General features: G+C 41.5%; 1 protein-coding gene across 4 annotated transcripts in view; it reads left to right on the top strand.

Moving 5' to 3' along the window:
• Nucleotides 1-10,641: 10,641 nt before the first annotated feature.
• The window catches only part of GAD1 (glutamate decarboxylase 1), an 86,007-nt gene continuing 77,326 nt past the window's right edge, over nucleotides 10,642-19,322 (top strand). The window contains exons 1-3 of one of the 4 annotated variants that reach the window (XM_073545849.1): nucleotides 10,642-11,000; nucleotides 11,951-12,113; nucleotides 17,021-17,083. In XM_073545849.1, coding sequence (XP_073401950.1) covers nucleotides 12,041-12,113; nucleotides 17,021-17,083 — 136 coding nt within the window. In that variant the 5' untranslated portion in view covers nucleotides 10,642-11,000; nucleotides 11,951-12,040. Of the gene's footprint in view, nucleotides 11,016-11,170; nucleotides 11,192-11,649; nucleotides 11,730-11,950; nucleotides 12,114-17,020; nucleotides 17,084-19,322 lie in introns of those variants that run through there. The other 3 variants (XM_073545848.1, XM_073545851.1, XM_073545850.1) reach the window with 3 other exon arrangements.

Here is a 19,322-nt window from a genome sequence, read left to right on the forward strand (position 1 = left end):
ACAGAAGGAGGCAGCACTCCTGAAATTGCCAAAGTATGGGGAAGGGATCACAGAAGCATCAAAAGGTTTGTTGCAAATAGTCCACCACTGAAAAAGACACAGAAGTACAAGGTGATCCGTGCTCAGAGACATGGCCAAGGTAAGGAAGGCTGAACCTGACCACCACTGAGTAAGACACAGAAGTACAAGGTGATCAGTGCAAAGAGACATGGCCGAGGTAAGGAAGGCTGAACCCGACCACCACTGAGCAAGACACAGTAGTACAAGGTGATCAGTGCTCAGAGACAGGGCAGAGGTAAGGAAGGGTGAACCCGACCACCACTGAGTAAGACACAGAAGTACAAGGTGATCAGTGCTCAGAGACACGGCAGAGGTAAGGAAGGCTGAACCCGACCACCACTGAGCAAGACACAGTAGTACAAGGTGATCAGTGCTCAGAGACACGGCAGAGGTAAGGAAGGGTGAACCCGACCACCACTGAGTAAGACACAGAAGTACAAGGTGATCAGTGCTCAGAGACACGGCAGAGGTAAGGAAGGCTGAACCCGACCACCACTGAGCAAGACACAGTAGTACAAGGTGATCAGTGCTCAGAGACACGGCAGAGGTAAGGAAGGCTGAACCCGACCACCACTGAGCAAGACACAGTAGTACAAGGTGATCAGTGCTCAGAGACACGGCAGAGGTAAGGAAGGCTGAATCCGACCACCACTGAGCAAGACACAGTAGTACAAGGTGATCAGTGCTCAGAGACACGGCAGAGGTAAGGAAGGCTGAACCCGACCACCACTGAGCAACGCACAGTAGTACAAGGTGATCAGTGCTCAGAGACACGGCAGAGGTAAGGAAGGCTGAACCCGACCACCACTGAGCAAGACACAGTAGTACAAGGTGATCAGTGCTCAGAGACACGGCCGAGATAAGGAAGGCTGAGCCCGACCACCACTGAGCAAGACACAGTAGTACAAGGTGATCAGTGCTCAGAGACAGGGCAGAGGTAAGGAAGGCTGAACCCGACCACCACTGAGCAAGACACAGTAGTACAAGGTGATCAGTGCTCAGAGACAGGGCAGAGGTAAGGAAGGCTGAACCCGACCACCACTGAGCAAGACACAGAAGTACAAGGTGATCAGTGCTCAGAGACACGGCCGAGGTAAGGAAGGCTGAGCCCGACCACCACTGAGCAAGACACAGAAGTACAAGATGATCAGTGCTCAGAGACAGGGCAGAGGTAAGGAAGGCTGAATCCGACCACCACTGAGTAAGACACAGAAGTACAAGGTGATCAGTGCTCAGAGACACGGCAGAGGTGAGGAAGGGTGAGCCCGACCACCACTGAGCAAGACACAGAAGTACTGGGTGATCAGTGCTCAGAGACACGGCAGAGGTAAGGAAGGGTGAGCCCGACCACCACTGAGCAAGACACAGAAGTGCAAGGTGATCAGTGCTCAGAGACAGGGCAGAGGTAAGGAAGGGTGAGCCCGACCACCACTGAGCAAGACACAGAAGTACTAGGTGATCAGTGCTCAGAGACACGGCAGAGGTAAGGAAGGGTGAGCCTGACCACCACTGAGCAAGACACAGAAGTACTAGGTGATCAGTGCTCAGAGACACGGCAGAGGTAAGGAAGGGTGAGCCCGACCACCACTGAGCAAGATACAGAAGTGCAAGGTGATCAATGCTCAGAGACACGGCAGAGGTAAGGAAGGGTGAGCCCGACCACCACTGAGCAAGATACAGAAGTGCAAGGTGATCAATGCTCAGAGACACGGCCAGGGTAAGGAAGGCTGAATCCGACCACCACTGAGTAAGACACAGAAGTACAAGGTGATCAGTGCTCAGAGACATGGCAGAGGTAAGGAAGGGTGAGCCCGACCACCACTGAGCAAGATACAGAAGTACAAGGTGATCAGTGCTCAGAGACACGGCCGAGGTAAGGAAGGCTGAGCCCGACCACCACTGAGCAAGGCACAGAAGTACAAGGTGATCAGTGCTCAGAGACAGGGCAGAGGTAAGGAAGGCTGAGCCCGACCACCACTGAGCAAGACACAGTAGTACAAGGTGTTCAGTGCTCAGAGACAGGGCAGAGGTAAGGAAGGCTGAGCCCGACCACCACTGAGCAAGACACAGCAGTACAAGGTGTTCAGTGCTCAGAGACAGGGCAGAGGTAAGGAAGGGTGAGCCCGACCACCACTGAGCAAGATACAGAAGTACAAGGTGTTCAGTGCTCAGAGACAGGGCAGAGGTAAGGAAGGGTGAGCCCGACCACCACTGAGCAAGATACAGAAGTACAAGGTGATCAATGCTCAGAGACACGGCAGAGGAAAGGAAGGGTGAACCCGACCACCACTGACCAAGATACAGAAGTACAAGGTGATCAATGCTCAGAGACACGGCCAGGGTAAGGAAGGCTGAGCCCGACCACCACTGAGCAAGACACAGAATTACAAAGTGTTCAGTACTCAGAGACACGGCCAGGGTAAGGAAGGCTGAGTCCGACCTCCACTGAGCAAGGCACAGAAATGTGAAGACTAGGCCAAGAAATAGCTGAAGATAGATTGTTAAAAGGTTTTATGGACTGATGAGATGAGAGCGACTCCTGACAGATCAGATGGGTGGGCCGTTGCTGGATCAATAACGGGCACAGACCTCCACTTCCACTCAGACGCCAAAAAGATGGAGATCTGTACTGTTATGGGCTGGGATTATTATAGATGAGCTAGTTGAAACTTTTTGGGTTGAAGATGGACTCAAAATAAACTCCCAAACCTACTGCCAGTTTTTAGAAGTCACTTTCTTTCAGCAGTGGTGCAGGAAAAAGTCTGCTTTTTTTCATGAAAACCATGATTGTTATGCAGGACAAGGCTCCATCACAGTATCAAAGTCTCCACTGCTCGTCTGCCAGTAAAGACCTAAAAGATGATAGAATAATGACGTGGCCCCTTTCTCACCCGACCTAAATAGCATGATGCTGCCACCACCATGTTTCACTGTTGGGATTGTATTGGGCAGGTGATGAGCAGTGCCTGGTTTTCTCCACGCATACCGCTTAGAACTTTTTGGTGATAATTCTATTTTTGTCTCATCAGACCAGTGTCTCATAGTCTGGGAGTCCTTCATGTGTTTTTTAGCAAACTCTATGCGGCCTTTCATATGTCTTGCACTGAGGAGAGGCTTCCGTCGGGCCACTCAGCCATAAAGGCTCGACTGGTGGAGGGCTGCAGTGATAGTTCACTTTGTGGAACTTTCTCCCATCTCCCTACTGCATCTGTGGAGCTCAGCCACAGTGATCTCGGGGTTCTTCTTTACCTCTCTCACCAAGGCTCTTCTTTCACGATTGCTCAGATTGGCTGGACGGCCAGGTCTAGGAAGACTTCTGGTGATCCCAAACTTCTTCCATTTAAGGAGTATGGAGGGCACTGTGCTCTTAGGAACCTTGAGAACTGCAGAAATTCTTTTTTAACCTTGGCCAGATCTGTGCCTTGCCACAATTCTGTCTCTGAGCTCCTTGGCCAGTTCCTTTGACCTCATGATTCTCATTAGGTCTGACATGCACTGTGAGCTGTGAGGTCTCATACAGACAGGTGTGCGCCTTTACAAATCAAGTCTTATCAGTTTAAATAAACACAGCTGGACTCCAATGAAGGAGTAGAACCATCTCAAGGAGGATCACAAGGAAATGGACAGCATGTGACTTAAATATGAGTGTCTGAGCAAAGGGTCTGAATACTTACAACCATGTGATATTTCAGTTTTTCGTTTTTAATAAATTTGCAAAATTTTCTACATTTCTGTTTTTTCAGTCAAGATGAGATGCAGAGTGTACATTAATGAGAAAAAAATGAACTTTTTTGAATTTACCAAATGGCTGCAATGAAACAAGGAGTGAAAAATTTAAAGGGGTCTGAACACTTTCCATAGCCACTATACATAATAAAAGAGGAAACTATGTAACTAAGGACGGTGTTGTACATAGTAAGTGAGTACACTATATGCTGAGGGACTCTGCTATACATAATAAGGGAGTACACTATATACTAAGGGACTATGCTATACATAATAAGCGAGTACGCTATATACTAAGGGACTGTGTTGTACATAAAAAGTTAGTACATTATATACTAAGAGACTGTGCTATTCACAAAAATAATATTACTAATAAAAAAAATGTTTCAATGACTTGTCTGAGATTTGCTGCCACCAGCCCAAACTTGCTGTGTGATTATAGCCTTTAGGCATTTAGACATGGGGCTGACAGTGGCAGTGGACATGTTGGCAATTGTAGCTTCCCCACAGTAAGAGGAGCAAAGTTAGAGGGTTTTTGTAAAAAGAGATTGATTTTTCTCTTTATAATGCCATATTTTCTAGCTGGATATACCAGCAGACCAGTCCTATGGAGGATCAGCTGTGAAGTATTTTCTGCTTTGTTTTTATACATATGATAGATATAATGACATGACCTGCTAATAAAGCATAGAATACATTATAACGGGGGAGGAAGGGGTAACAGAAGAGATCCTCCTATTAGGGCAAATAATTGTAAATGTTTCCTAATTTCACTTGTGTCAGCCAAATGCATCTAGAGCTTATTTATTAAAGCAGCAACGACAAGTGCGATGATATCGCCCCGTGCACCGTTACTGTAGGGCCCATTCATCACGGCGTCTTACATTACTGTCTGATTGATGAAGCAGTCCTTCAGCAAAGCCCGCCATGATGTGATATTATCTCCTATGTGATAATATCGTCCGTTTGATAAATAAACTCCATCAAGTGTGCGGCGTTTGAGTGACAGGTTAAAGCAGTGGGATTTTAATGAATCTTGTATAGGATTTATAGCCAATGAGCTTGTGAGAACTGTGTATGCGATGTGTGGAGCATCATAGAATTCTCCGCAAATTGGCAATCTCATGTATTTATTTGAAATGGTATGTCCAACCGAATCTCGTATTGTTTCAGTGCACCCTAAGAAAAAATAAAGCAACTTTATATCTAGCCTTCTACATCCAAACACATAGGTCTGCATTGGAGCTGTCCCGTATATTTAGCCAAGTATGTAGCTTTTGTATCTACGTTGGAGAGATAAAAAAGGGCAGGTGCAAAGTTGGTCCAATTCTTGACAATTCCGATTAGCTGCACACTGTCTGCATAATGGAGGTTGTGCTGCAATTGCAGTTTTGCCCCATAGAAGTGAATGAAACAAGGCATTATCCATCACATGAGCGTGCAGTGCTCACCGAGCGGTGCACCTCCATCAGATCTCCGCCGATCAAATACTGATGACCTTTCCTAAGGACAGACCGGCAATATTCTCGACAGGAAAGACTTTGGCGCAGTGGTTTCCACGTCGCGCTATTGTCCACACAAGGTGGAGTCTGCAATGTTTTAGTCTAACCTAAATCCTGTAATAATGAAGCCTAACATTAGATCAGATGACGGCGGCATGTCTGATGGTGGGAGCCGGTCATTGTCTTCTACGGCCTTTTTTTTGGCCTGGATTCTCAGGAATGCTGCTTCAACCTAGAAAATGTCAGCTTTAAGACGGATGCATTTAGACATGTCCAAAAATGCATATTTGGCACGCAGGGTCCTGTTCTGGCGACGTCACAAAAATTCTTGTGCCCATTGATTCACTGAAAAATGCAGAACTTTTGTAAAATTGGCTGCACAACTTTGTTTCCTTTTTCACCATTTGATGAAAGAAGCCGGATCTAAGGACTCTTCTTGGTAAGTAATTGTAACCCTTCAGTTTAGTCCCTGTAAAATCAGCTCCGTCACTGGACAGAAAAGGTCAATATAGGGGCCCTTTGCAGCCCAAGAGGTCCTAAAAATGCAAAATCGCACCTGCTTTGGGGGTAGAAATTGGCCCCCTTACCTCTCGGGCCCCACACAGGTTGCATCGATGATATGTGAACTCCACCTTGAAGCCTTTAAGGATTATATAAGCGAAACACATCTACGACAAGTCCCATATGCAGCGTGAAATTAGAGATTGCTGCCTTTAGTCTTCAGATTCTGGATCTTTGAGCCAAAGCTGACAGTCACTTGCAAAAATTGCCTTTATCTTCAGCCTCCACAGCCCATATATGTGTTATCTGTACACAGTTTGGGAACATGTTATTTTTTTTTCTCCATCAATGCATGTACTTCGGGCTAAAAAATCATTTTTGCTTTTGGATTTTATTAAAAACTTTGCATTGTTTGACTATGACATACTCCTTGTTACCCTGCACATTCAACTTTGATGTCATAATAAACCAGATGAGAGAAGCTGAGAAAAAAAAGCAGATAAATGAGGTACAAACTATTGTATTGGAATTTCAAAACAAGCTCACTGATGGATTCTCAGTTAACTCATTCTGCAGCTAACCATAGACAGTGCAACACACAGAGGCTATAGAAAGCAAACAGTGCAAACTGTTTAATTAAACCCAATTGGTAAAATTCTTTTTAGGCCAAAATGCATAAATTAAAGTAAAAAATGGAAAGAAATTGTCTACCAAGGAGAGTTGCAGTGTATTTAAAACTATATTTTAACTGTGTTTTGGATCAATTTCGGTATAATGCACAGAATCCATGTAGACCATTCAATAGAAATAAAGCAATACAAGTAGATCATTTTATTTGTAGCCGCTATATGATCCCAGACTGCACAGCAGGATCCCCTATTATGATGTTATCCTGCCCTAATAGTGGATTTTGGATGGAGCTGTCTTCCTTATGTAAGGGCCCCATTACTCTAAACGACGCACCAGCGTCCCGACAACGATACGACCTTGTCAGGATCGCTGGTGCGTCGCTATATGATCGCTGGTGAGCTGCCAAACAGGCAGACTTACCAGCGATCAGGACCAGCGAGGACGCTGGTATCCAGGGTAAATAGCAGGTAATTAAGCGTGCAGCGCTTAGTTACCCGATATTTACCTTGGGTACCAGCTCCCAGCGCGAGCACGCTGGTATCCAGGGTACACCACGGGTAACTAAGAGACGCGCGCTTAGTTACCTGCTATTTACCCTGGATACCAGATCCCAGCGTCTGCTCACAGCGCTGGGAGCTCGCTGATCGTTGGTCTCCCGCTGCCACATGCAGCGATGCGCGCTGGCCAGCGGGAGACTAACGATCAAAAAATGGCCCAGGACGTTCCTGCACGATCAGCGATACCTGGGGGGGGGCGGTCGCTGATGTGTGCCACACACAGCAAGATCGCTGGCGAGATCGCTTAGTGTGAAGTACCCCTAAGCCCTTTACCTATACAGTGTGTTTGCCTGCTCTGCATGCAAGTAAGGGTACTGTCACACTTAGCGATGCACCAGCGATCCCGACCAGTGATATGACTCGGTCAGGATCACTGGTACATCGCTAAGTGGTCGCTAGTGAGCTGCCACACAGGCAGATCTCACCAGCGACATCGCTGGGGACGGGGGTCGCTACTTACTTGTCACACTAGGCGATCCTGACGTCCTCCCGCCCGGCTCCACGCTCGTCGCTCGTGTCTCCACAGGAAGCGCCACAGGAAGCTGGCGACGAGAAACAGTCATGGACGTTCTCGCGCGATCAGCGATGGACAGCGGGGGAGCGGGTCGTAGGTAAGTATCAGACACAGAGATATCGCTAGCAATATCGCTATAACGTCACAAGTTATAGCGATATTGCTAGCGATATCGCTTAGTGTGACAGGCCCTTAACTTACCAGACACTGAAAAATCATTACATTGTTAACGAGGAGTTTGCTCAACAATTGAAGAACTGACGGTACTTTATATAAGGATGGAAAATGGAAAAAAGGCATGAAACACTTTGAGTCTTCTTGGCTTTGAGTCTTCTTGGGTTATTATTACATAGGGGAAACATGAATTTACACCGGAGGTTATTCGTCTAATACACAAGGCACGGTTATGGAGAGAGAAGAGCTAGCAAGATGCACTGGGAGCAAAGTCTGCTCCACCATGAAAAAGGTTGTCCATGACTATTACATTGATGTCCTATCCTTAGACTAAGGAGAGAAAAATCAAGGTCAAAAAATGTCCTCGAAAATATGTAGAGTTGGTGCTTCAGAGGAAAAATATATCAGATCAATATCATAGAATTATTGTACTTATACTTTTGTTATAAATTTGTCTTTATCAGAATGGGCCCTTGATAAAGGCCATTAAGGCAGAAACGTTGGGACATTAGTATCTGCTGAAGCTGTGAATTCCCAGTATGGAATGGGATAAAATAAACTGTAATCAGTTAAACACAGACTTTTCTTTTGTTCTACATTTTGTGTGCTCGAGGTTACTCTATCCTTAGACTAAGTCATCAATATCTGTAGAGTAGGGGTGCAACACCCAGAACCCCCCGCTGATCAACCGTTCCCGGATCCGGCGGTGGACTGGAAGTTCTCGGCTGCGGAGCTGCACAGAATAGCGCCTTCAATGGTATAGTGGCCGCAGCCCGGTACTGCACAGCTGCCCCCTATTGATTTGAATATGAGGCATATGTGCAGTGTCTGTACCATTGATGGAGCTGTGCTGTGCAGCTCCACATCGGGGCACTTCCGGACGCCTTCAGCATTGGGGACAGCTGATCGTCGAAGAGCAGAATGTCGCACCTCCACTGCTCAGATACTGATGACCTAGCCTAAGGATAGACCATCAATGTAGAAGTCATGGACAACCCCTTTAAGGAGATATATATAGCACATAGTTGCCATCTGGAGGTCATGTTACAGAGTTTGTCTTCATTTCCTTAAGAAGCGAAGGGCAATAATCCCTTCCTGCTCTCTCTGATCTCTGCTAAGCATCCTTCCCTGAAGCACAGAGTTGCCCAAATCTTGTTCCATTCTCAAAAACCCCCTGTACAAGGACAATATACGGACCAAGAGCTCATCATAATGCACAATTCCACCTGCTTTGGAGATGGAAATGATCTTCGTCACCTCTCGGGCCCCTGAGCGGCCGCACAGGTTGCACCAACGCTATGTCCACCCACCCAATTCTTCTCCAAGAATTCTATCCCTGCAGCCACATCCTCAGGATGTCTTCATCTTTTACAGATTTTTGTGCTTTCCTTATTGGACTCCTATTATTTCCCCTAATCTGCAGACAGGCACGTTTTATTGTAACGCTGACGTATAATTACAGCCCTACAGTTGTTGAAGTGACCCATGACTTAGACCATAGAGGAACAAGACCTAGAACGGAGCTCATTGAAATTTCCCCCGAGCTAGTGAATAGTATCAGTGGGTTAACTACAATCTCTGGTCTGTATACATAGGAATGAATCTGATGAATTTCTTCCTATTTTTGGTGCTATGGATTGTTGGGCAAGTAATAAAGCAGAGCAGCTCCAGAGGACTGGCTGGATAATGGCTGTCCATGGTGCTGAACCTGCTCAGACTCCCATTTATAGTACAGTGCACATACCATATATATATATATATATATATATATATACAGTATATGCTTAATAATACATATTGGATTTTACTAGTAGCTAACTATTTGCTACTAATGATATGCATTTCCTGCAGAGACATGTTATGTATCTACACAGAAATAATGCCAATGCATATGCACCTTAGATGGTTCTATGAGAATAATGGCCATATGCTATATATGATCATTTATTGTAGACCTTCTATCACACATGCTAGATAAATTGAGTCATATCTCTTTTTACAGCATACCTAACTTGGTCTTTGGTAATATATGTGTCTGAAGACCAGGATTGCCAACCATCCTGACATTCCTGAACAGTCCATAAAAAAAATAGGACAGTTATTGCAGCTGTCTGTAAAAAAAAAAAAAAAATGCGATGCGTACATCATTTTTGGGAAATTATCGAAGCTCGTCCAGATATTTTTTTGCTGCAATTATCATCATTTTACAGTTTGCGGCTGATGTCTCGATAACAGGATGAAGGGTTGTAGACACGGATCACTTATAATCTTACCGATTTGTTACGGTTTCCCATTGTGTCCGTAAAAAATGTTGCCTGTCCGTGATTTTTTTGATAAACCGTCCAGAAAAATTTAAAAAAATAGAAAAATCAAGTTGGCAATCCTGCAGAAGATTGGATGTAGAACTAGAAGTATGGCTTGCTGAGACTTATTGTCCCTCATCAGAATAGTGTCAGGTCACTTTCCTTTTCATCCAAAAGAAATAAAATAATGTGACTCTTGCCTATAATTAATTGCCAGGTCTGATTTAGCTCAATGTTTTATTAGTGGGATTCTGTCGCCCCCTTGTGTCCATTTCATGGTACTGTCAGCTTTTAGAGCCCTAACACTGGCAGACAGGTAGGCTGCAAGCCATTTGGTGATACTGATCAAACCTGTTGGAAGGAGAGGAACTAATATTTTCGGTTTATGTGACTGTTACATTGTTTGTGTAAATAGCAAGAATTTGAAATTTAAAACTAAAGAATTTAACAGTTTAAGGGGGGGGGGGGGATGACCATGACTGTTACAGGGTTAATGGGGCTGAATGTGAGCAACATCCTAAAATCTAATGTGTAGAAATGGGTTCCCCCCTCCCTCCCATAACATCATATGGAAAGAAGAAAAAAATATATATTAATTGTTCTGAGCTGCCCATTTCTGGCATTGAAATAAATTCCTCATCTTGTCTGGGAGGGTGGGGGGAGGTTAGATTTCCTTCAACAGCCCCCAGAACACCTGCAGGCAGCAAGGACCTTGCATACAAGTCACGTTAGCCGTTTGGATGTTGAGGGTGGCCAACTAATAGCTCCCAGGAGCGAGTGATGCGGTGGAGGCACTCACACTGGACCAGGGGAGGCGCAGCACTGAGTCATGGCTCTGATCACACACTAACTGCTTGCCTGGCTTGCAAATAGAATAGCCAAGTACTTGAGAAGAAGACAGGGCATCCCCAATCCCTACCTGCATCCCGCTGATTCCACCCATCAAGTCCTCTCCTCTCTCTGGAGTTCCTATATTTGGGGATCAAGACTGCAAGGTTTCGGATCTAGATGAGCTCCTAGCAGACCCCTGCAGGTGGGCAATCACTAGGTGAGCCTCAGCTTATTCCTTTCCTACATCTGCAGCATATTGAATCATTTTCTTGTTATATTATTTGGAGATTTTAAGCTTTTTAGCTTCTTTTTTTTCCCCAACCCAATGTAAAGACATCGCAAGGAGAAAGCCAGGTAACCTGTTACACCATCTGCTCTTCTGCTCCCCTCCAGGTACACAGCCTCTTAGGAGGCAATGGCTTGTTTTCTGTTCTGGATATTTCTGTAAATTAGGGTTCTAATGAAAACGAATAGATGTTGTCATAGTGGGAGAAGGAATATATTAATCTATAGATTCACTTCATACCTCATGGTCAAGAAACGAAGCAATTAATGAATCATTTCAGGGTCAGATAACTCACTTTTTGGAATTTGGGCACTCATTACCAATAGGTCAGCCTTGTCTTCATTAGCTTTTAATTACATGTTACCATGATATTTTTTAGAATAGGCATCATGTGTGTGATCTTATATAATCATTGCATATGTGATTGATTCTATTATGTTCGCATTGGACTCATTCTGATGGTAGAACTCCCATCAGTTAATCATTTTCTTGATCCTTTCACCATTTTCCCTGTTGTCTGGGTTGGACCTGACACAAATCATTATTGAAGAAGCTCAGTGCCTATTGATATAATTTCAGGAGATTGCATGGTCTGCTGAGCCAGTCTAGTCCTCAGAGAAGAGGAATTTTAGGGACAGGCTAAAGGTACATTTGACTTTAGGCTAGCCCTTTGGTTCCCAATGTTCTTCTACTGCCTTCATGCTGGTGTTCTCCTCCACTTCACATCAGATGACACTCTTTCAAGCTTAGGTTGGATTTAGGTCATTGTCAACAGGCTCTGAGATTTCCAAGGTCATTCCAGTTCAGGTGGATTTCGTTTCTAACCCATTCCTCTCTATAAAGTACATTTTCTTTTTTCCTTTGAGGTGGATCTCCACAGCTTCCTCTGGACAACCAGAAAGGAGATATTGATATCAGCTAAAGTCATCAAAACAAAGGACTTTGTTACCAGAGAAATGGCTTCTTCTTCTTCTCCACCTTCTTCCAGTGCCAATCAGGACACCAACCCATCCAACCTGCGACCCACAAGTAGGAGACTCATTTTATTTGAACTTATTAGATGAATGCAGATATGGAAATGTTTAATGTAACAAGGCAAAACTATATAGATGAGATTGCCTTATGTGGAGCAATTAAGCATCTTCAGGCTTGATTAAAGGAAATGTACTGTTATTAGCATTTCAATGAAGTCCCTCTTGTCGGTTCTTCTATGCTCTTAGCCAGTCCCTGTTCTAATCAACCTGCATTTGGTGATAATTGCAGCTTTTCTGGGAGAAATTGTTGAGCGTTTAAGGGATTATACTTTAGATGGAGGAGCTGTAAGGAGAAAGGAGCTTGTTGCATTCAGGTTCATAAGATCTGGTCAGCATAGAAGGTAAATTGCAAAAATATATATATATATACAGTGTATGTGTACATAGACAGAATGTGACATTATTGAAAGAGACAAAAGAAGAGGAATACAGGACATAAAAGACTGCCAGCCACTCCATAGCCTGACAGGGCTGCAGAGGCTGTGAGGCATGAACACAGGGTCATTATCCTGATTATTTTGGAGCCAAAGAGGATGGAGGCAAAGAGCACAGAGAGATATGTTTTCTTGTCATCTGAGAGATTCCTTTAATCAGTAGATGAATAATAGATAGATGGATAGATAGATAGATAGATAGATAGATATTGGATAGATAGATAGATAGATAGATAGATAGATATTGGATAGATAGATAGATAGATAGATAGATAGATAGATAGATATTGGATAGATAGATATTGGATAGATAGATAGATAGATAGATAGATAGATAGATAGATAGATAGATATTGGATAGATAGATAGATAGATAGATAGATAGATAGATATTAGATAGATAGATATTGGATAGATAGATATTGGATAGATAGATATTAGATAGATAGATATTAGATGGATAAATAGATAATAGATATATAGATAGATATGAGATAGATAGATATATATGAGATAGATAGATAGATAGATAGATAGATAGATAGATAGATAGATAGATAGATTTAAATGTTTCTGCAGATTGTTTGATATCATTTCTATAGTTTTGGAAATTATTATCCTTTTTTCTTTTATATTTAAATGTAATAATAGTGTTTCAAATAGATGGAAATGTGGGTGTGTGGTGTGAGAATATATGCTGTTTATGTATGTATATATATATATATATAAAACTGTTGAGCATGTGTGTATCAAACATTGCAGTATATGTGATCTGTGTGTTTATGTATGTGTCTGTATTGCTGTCTGTCCATATGTATGTATATAATATGTAGTTGGATTTTATTTATTTAGTTAAATAAATTTTGCTATTGTATTTTTGTTTATGTGTGTAATCTGCGTACTGTATGCCTATATATGCTTGTATACAATACATATGAATGTATGTGATACAATTATATATGATTTGTGTGTACTTAATACCTGTTTGCAATTTGTATGCAATATCTTGGTGTCTATTAGTTGTGCATTCCTATGTGCATGTATGCCATGTATGTGTCTGTATGTCATGTGTATGTATAGTGTGTGCCTGGATCTGAGCAGTGTGTGTCTTCCTGGTGGAACTTGCAGCAGACACGCTCTGTTTCTCTCTGTATAGGGTCATAGATTTTTCACAGATACTTCCTTCCATTTGATGCCCATATGATGCTTAAAATCACTGTCCCCCAAACCAAACCCTTCCTCCCTCCCCTGGCACAGTGCTCGTCCCTCTACATCTGCATGGCCCACAGCCCCCTGACCCACCGAAACTCTGGTATCGGTATAATTAATTAAAACAATTCTCTCATATCTTCTGGTCTTGTAGAGTTTTTATTGATGATTATTAGAAGACACACACCTAATCTATTTTTTTTTAGTTCTGATTTATATGTCCATATTTCATTATTGCGTTCAGACGATTGAATGAGAACCGCAAAACCTTCATTTGTAGCTAGATACATATGCTACTGATCATAGATTGTAATCACTTGTCTGACGTCATTACAAAATGACGTCACTGATGCACGTAGATGTACACATGACGTCACTGATGCACATAGATGTACACATTGGCTGAAACAAACCTGGCCCCTTGGACTTTCTTCTCCAACTGAAAGCCAGAAATATGCAAATTATCGAATATCCATCTATCTATTTATGTATATACGGTGCATATATCTATCTATCTATCTATTATATATATATACTATCTTTCTAGCTATCTAGCTATCTAATATCTATCTATATACGAAGTATATATCTCATATCTATCCACTATCCATTTCTTTATCTATCAATATTTCTGTCTGTCAATATATTTATCACTCTATTTATCAATCAATCTATTTAACTATCTATTATCCATCCCATATCTATCTATCTATCTTCTATATATTTATCTATCTATCTATCTATTATCTATATATTTATCTATCTATCTATTTATTATCTATCTACTATCTATCTATCTATCCCATATCTGTCTATCTATCTATCTACTTGCCTTTCTATCTCATAAATATATCTTCTAGCTATTAAACATATTGTAAAGATAGACACAAGAGAATAAAAAGCAAATAAAATATTTTATGGCTCTCTCAATGTTTATGGCACATAGGAAGCTTTCATTCAGTGCTTTCTTTAATTACACCTAACATGTCGTTGCGTCATTTTCAGTCAGTGCGATTTTCTTGCGCTTTTACATACCTTTCAAAATCATACAAACGATGAATGCGGAGAGCAGAGCCATCATCTCCGGCAGAACGTGAGATCGGGGGAATGTCCCCGCCAGGAGAACGGAATGTGCTGTTTGCATTGATGTCACCGCCAGGAGAACGGAATGTGCTGCTTGTGTTGATGTCACCGCCTGGTTTTTCTTGACTTCTGCGGTTTTTAGAATGCTGTGCTGCTAATGTGTACGGATTTCTAACACTATAGACAAGGATTTTTCTGGAACCGAGGCAGCACGATTTATATATATATTCTATATTATAACACATCCCCGCTGCATTAGTTCTAGTTTCTATAATTGGAATTATATAGATTATTTATACATATATATATATACATATGTGTCTGTGCGTGACATCACCGTGGGAGAGTTTGGATACAAAGACTGAGGACACAGAAAGTGTACATTGAAAAGATAATGAAGAGCAGAGAACACAGAAGAATCGATAAAGCCGGGCAGTGTAGATAATGTATTGTCTTGTACTTCTCACAGACATGAATATCATTAAAGAGGCCAAAACCTCCCCACACCCTGCCCTGTATACAAGGCATGGAACAGACAGAAAACACAGGGAGAGGGAGAGGCTGGAGAATAACATGAGAGATAGATAGATAGATAGATAGATAGATAGATAGATATTGGATAGATAGATAGATAGATAGATATTGGATAGATAGATAGATAGATAGATAGATATTGGATAGATAGATAGATAGATAGATAGATAGATAGATAGATAGATATTGGATAGATAGATAGATAGATATTGGATAGATAGATAGATAGATAGATAGATAGATATTGGATAGATAGATAGATAGATAGATAGATAGATATTGGATAGATATATATATAGATAGATAGATAGATAGATAGATAGATAGATAGATACTGGATAGATAGATAGATAGATAGATAGATAGATAGATAGATATTGGATAGATAGATAGATAGATAGATAGATAGATAGATAGATAGATAGATATTGGATAGATAGATAGATAGATAGATAGATAGATAGATATTGGATAGATAGATAGATAGATAGATATTGGATAGATATATAGATAGATAGATAGATATTGGATAGATAGATAGATAGATAGATAGATAGATAGATAGATAGATAGATAGCTGGATAGATCTAAATGAACATGTACTAGGGGGTCTTATAATGACATTGTACTGTTCTCTACATTCCTTCTAGCTGATAGATCTGTTGTGCTCACAGATACCTGGTACTTAGAGAATGAAAACGTTTATTACCTTCCAATCTCCCCTCTATAAAGCATTCAGTAATAATAGCAACATAAGCAGTAAAATCAGCAGGAGACCAACAAAGCGCAGAAAACCCGACGTGTGTGTACAGAGGCCTGAGCCCAGGATTTCTGCCATCCCCTGTAGGGGGCGCTGCACCTTGGATCCCAGTCGCTTCTTCCAGCTGAGCCTGAGCTGTCACATAGTGGTGTATGGAGGGTGACAGGGCTCCTTTAATCCGAGTCTTCCTCTGCCTCCTACATAAGCAGTCAGCCTGATCAGCCAGTCAAATACTATTTTTCAGCCAATTAATTCCTGCTCTGTTCCCTGACCCCCATTTCATGGCAGTTTACTTGGCTGGAGCTGAACCAAGGGATCGTAACCGCCCCGGACACAGATGAGAGACCCTGATGGAGCCGGAGTGATGACCCTCCGTTATCTGAGACAGGCAGTGATTGGTGCCTGCACTGCACAGACCACCGCCGCAGCCCTCGGCCCCTGTGCACACTGCAGCTCCCACAGTGCGATCCGCAGCCGCTTATTACAGTCACATCAGCTGAGACACAATTTTACCATACAAAATATTTATATATTTCAATTCAATAATTCTGTTTCCGGAATTCAGGCTATAATGAGCCATTAAGGAGGGAATTATCATTTTGTATCTAGTTAATGAAATAATCCTGATGTATTCCTCATGTGCCTGTGAGTCGGGTGGGTCGGGTGTACTTACAGCAGCAGACTGCACACATGCTGCCATTAAATCTCCTGTGATTATGATCTTCTTATATATGTATGACAATCGCAACAAGACTGTATTTAGTACTATTCCGCACCGTGTGAACACAGAGTGAAGGGAACCGTGCGTCACTGACTTGTCTCTTGTCCGATGATCTTGGTACAACATTTGCATCTTACTTCTATTCTGTGTTCCATTTGCAGCCTATGACACCTGGTGTGGGGTGGCACATGGATGCACAAAAAAGCTGGGACTAAAGATATGTGGTAGGTCTTTGTTTACTGATGAAATATTTGTGTTCTGATGTAGCAGAGTTGAGTTTGCATTATGCAATCTGCTGTTTGTTACCTTTACAAAAAAACTTTATAAATCACTAAAGTGTATTAACAAATAACCTACCTGCAGCAGTCCTAAGGAAAAGCAAAAAAAACCCAACACATCAGTACAGTAGTACCAGCAGTTGTGTCAAGTAGCAAACTCAGCTCTGCCACATCCTTGTGTGGCTTTGTATAAACATTAGTGTTGTATGTGTATTGAAGAGGGAAATATGGTGTGAAAGCAGCAGTGTGAGGCTGAAATATGGAGACACAAAAGAAATGTCTGTACGTGTTAGTAATGTCATTAATCTCATTTATTGAAATAAATCAAGTCCACTAGATCCATCATTCAGCCCTCTGACAGCCTGTCCGAAAATGATCCCAAGCCCAGAGTGCCCCCTAGTGGTAACATATAGAATAGCCCATTTCACTGGAAGCAGAAATCAGACTGGAAAAAAATGATCATTTGAAAAGAAAATAATCAAAATTTATGTGTTTACTGGTAAAGAATTGGTTTATCTTGGTGATAAAGCAATACAGATTTATTTCGTTTCTGTGTGATCAATCATGGAATGGATCAAAGTGACACTATTATATTACTGTCCTCACAGTGATACTATTACATTACTGTCCTCACAGTGATACTATTATATTAGTCTCCTCACAGTGATATTATTATATTACTCTCCTCACAGTGACACTATTATATTACTATCCTCACAGTGATACTATTATATTACTCTCCTCACAGTGATACTATTATATTACTATCCTCACAGTGATACTATTATATTACTCTCCTCACAGTGATACTATTATATTACTCTCCTCACAGTGACACTATTATATTACTATCCTCACAGTGATACTATTATATTACTATCCTCACAGTGATACAATTATATTACTATCCTCACAGTGATACTATTACATTACTGTCCTCACAGTGATACTATTACATTACTCTCCTCACAGTGATACTATTACATTACTATCCTCACAGTCATACTATTACATTACTGTCCTCACAGTGATACTATTATATTACTCTCCTCACAGTGATACAATTGTATTACTATCCTCACAGTGATACTATTATATTACTCTCCTCACAGTGATACTATTGTATTACTATCCTCACAGTGATACTATTATATTACTCTCCTCACAGTGATACTATTACATTACTCTCCTCACAGTGATACTATTACATTACTATCCTCACAGTCATACTATTACATTACTGTCCTCACAGTGATACTATTATATTACTCTCCTCACAGTGATACTAATGTATTACTATCCTCACAGTGATACTATTATATTACTCTCCTCACAGTGATACTATTGTATTACTCTCCTCACAGTGATACTATTGTATTACTCTCCTCACAGTGACACTATTATATTACTCTCCTCACAGTGATACTATTGTATTACTATCCTCACAGTGATACTATTATATTACTCTCCTCACAGTGATACTATTACATTACTCTCCTCACAGTGATACTATTACATTACTATCCTCACAGTCATACTATTACATTACTGTCCTCACAGTGATACTATTATATTACTCTCCTCACAGTGATACTATTGTATTACTATCCTCACAGTGATACTATTATATTACTCTCCTCACAGTGATACTATTGTATTACTCTCCTCACAGTGATACTATTATATTACTCTCCTCACAGTGATACTATTGTATTACTATCCTCACAGTGATACTATTATATTACTCTCCTCACAGTGATACTATTATATTACTCTCCTCACAGTGATACTATTGTATTACTATCCTCACAGTGATACTATTATATTACTCTCCTCACAGTGATGCTATTATATTACTCTCCTCACAGTCATACTATTATATTACTCTCCTCACAGTGATACTATTATATTACCCTCCTCACAGTGATACTATTATATTACTCTCCTCACAGTGATACTATTATATTACTCTCCTCACAGTGATACTATTATATTACTCTCCTCACAGTGATGCTATTATATTACTCTCCTCACAGTGATGCTATTATATTACTCTCCTCACAGTGATGCTATTATATTACTCTCCTCACAGTGATACTATTATATTACTCTCCTCACAGTGATACTATTATATTACTCTCCTCACAGTGATACTATTATATTACTGTCCTCACAGTGATACTAT

This window comes from Dendrobates tinctorius, unplaced genomic scaffold (assembly GCF_039654945.1).
Source record: "Dendrobates tinctorius isolate UK_male_01 unplaced genomic scaffold, ASM3965494v1 ptg000143l, whole genome shotgun sequence".
NCBI lineage: Eukaryota > Metazoa > Chordata > Amphibia > Anura > Dendrobatidae > Dendrobates > Dendrobates tinctorius.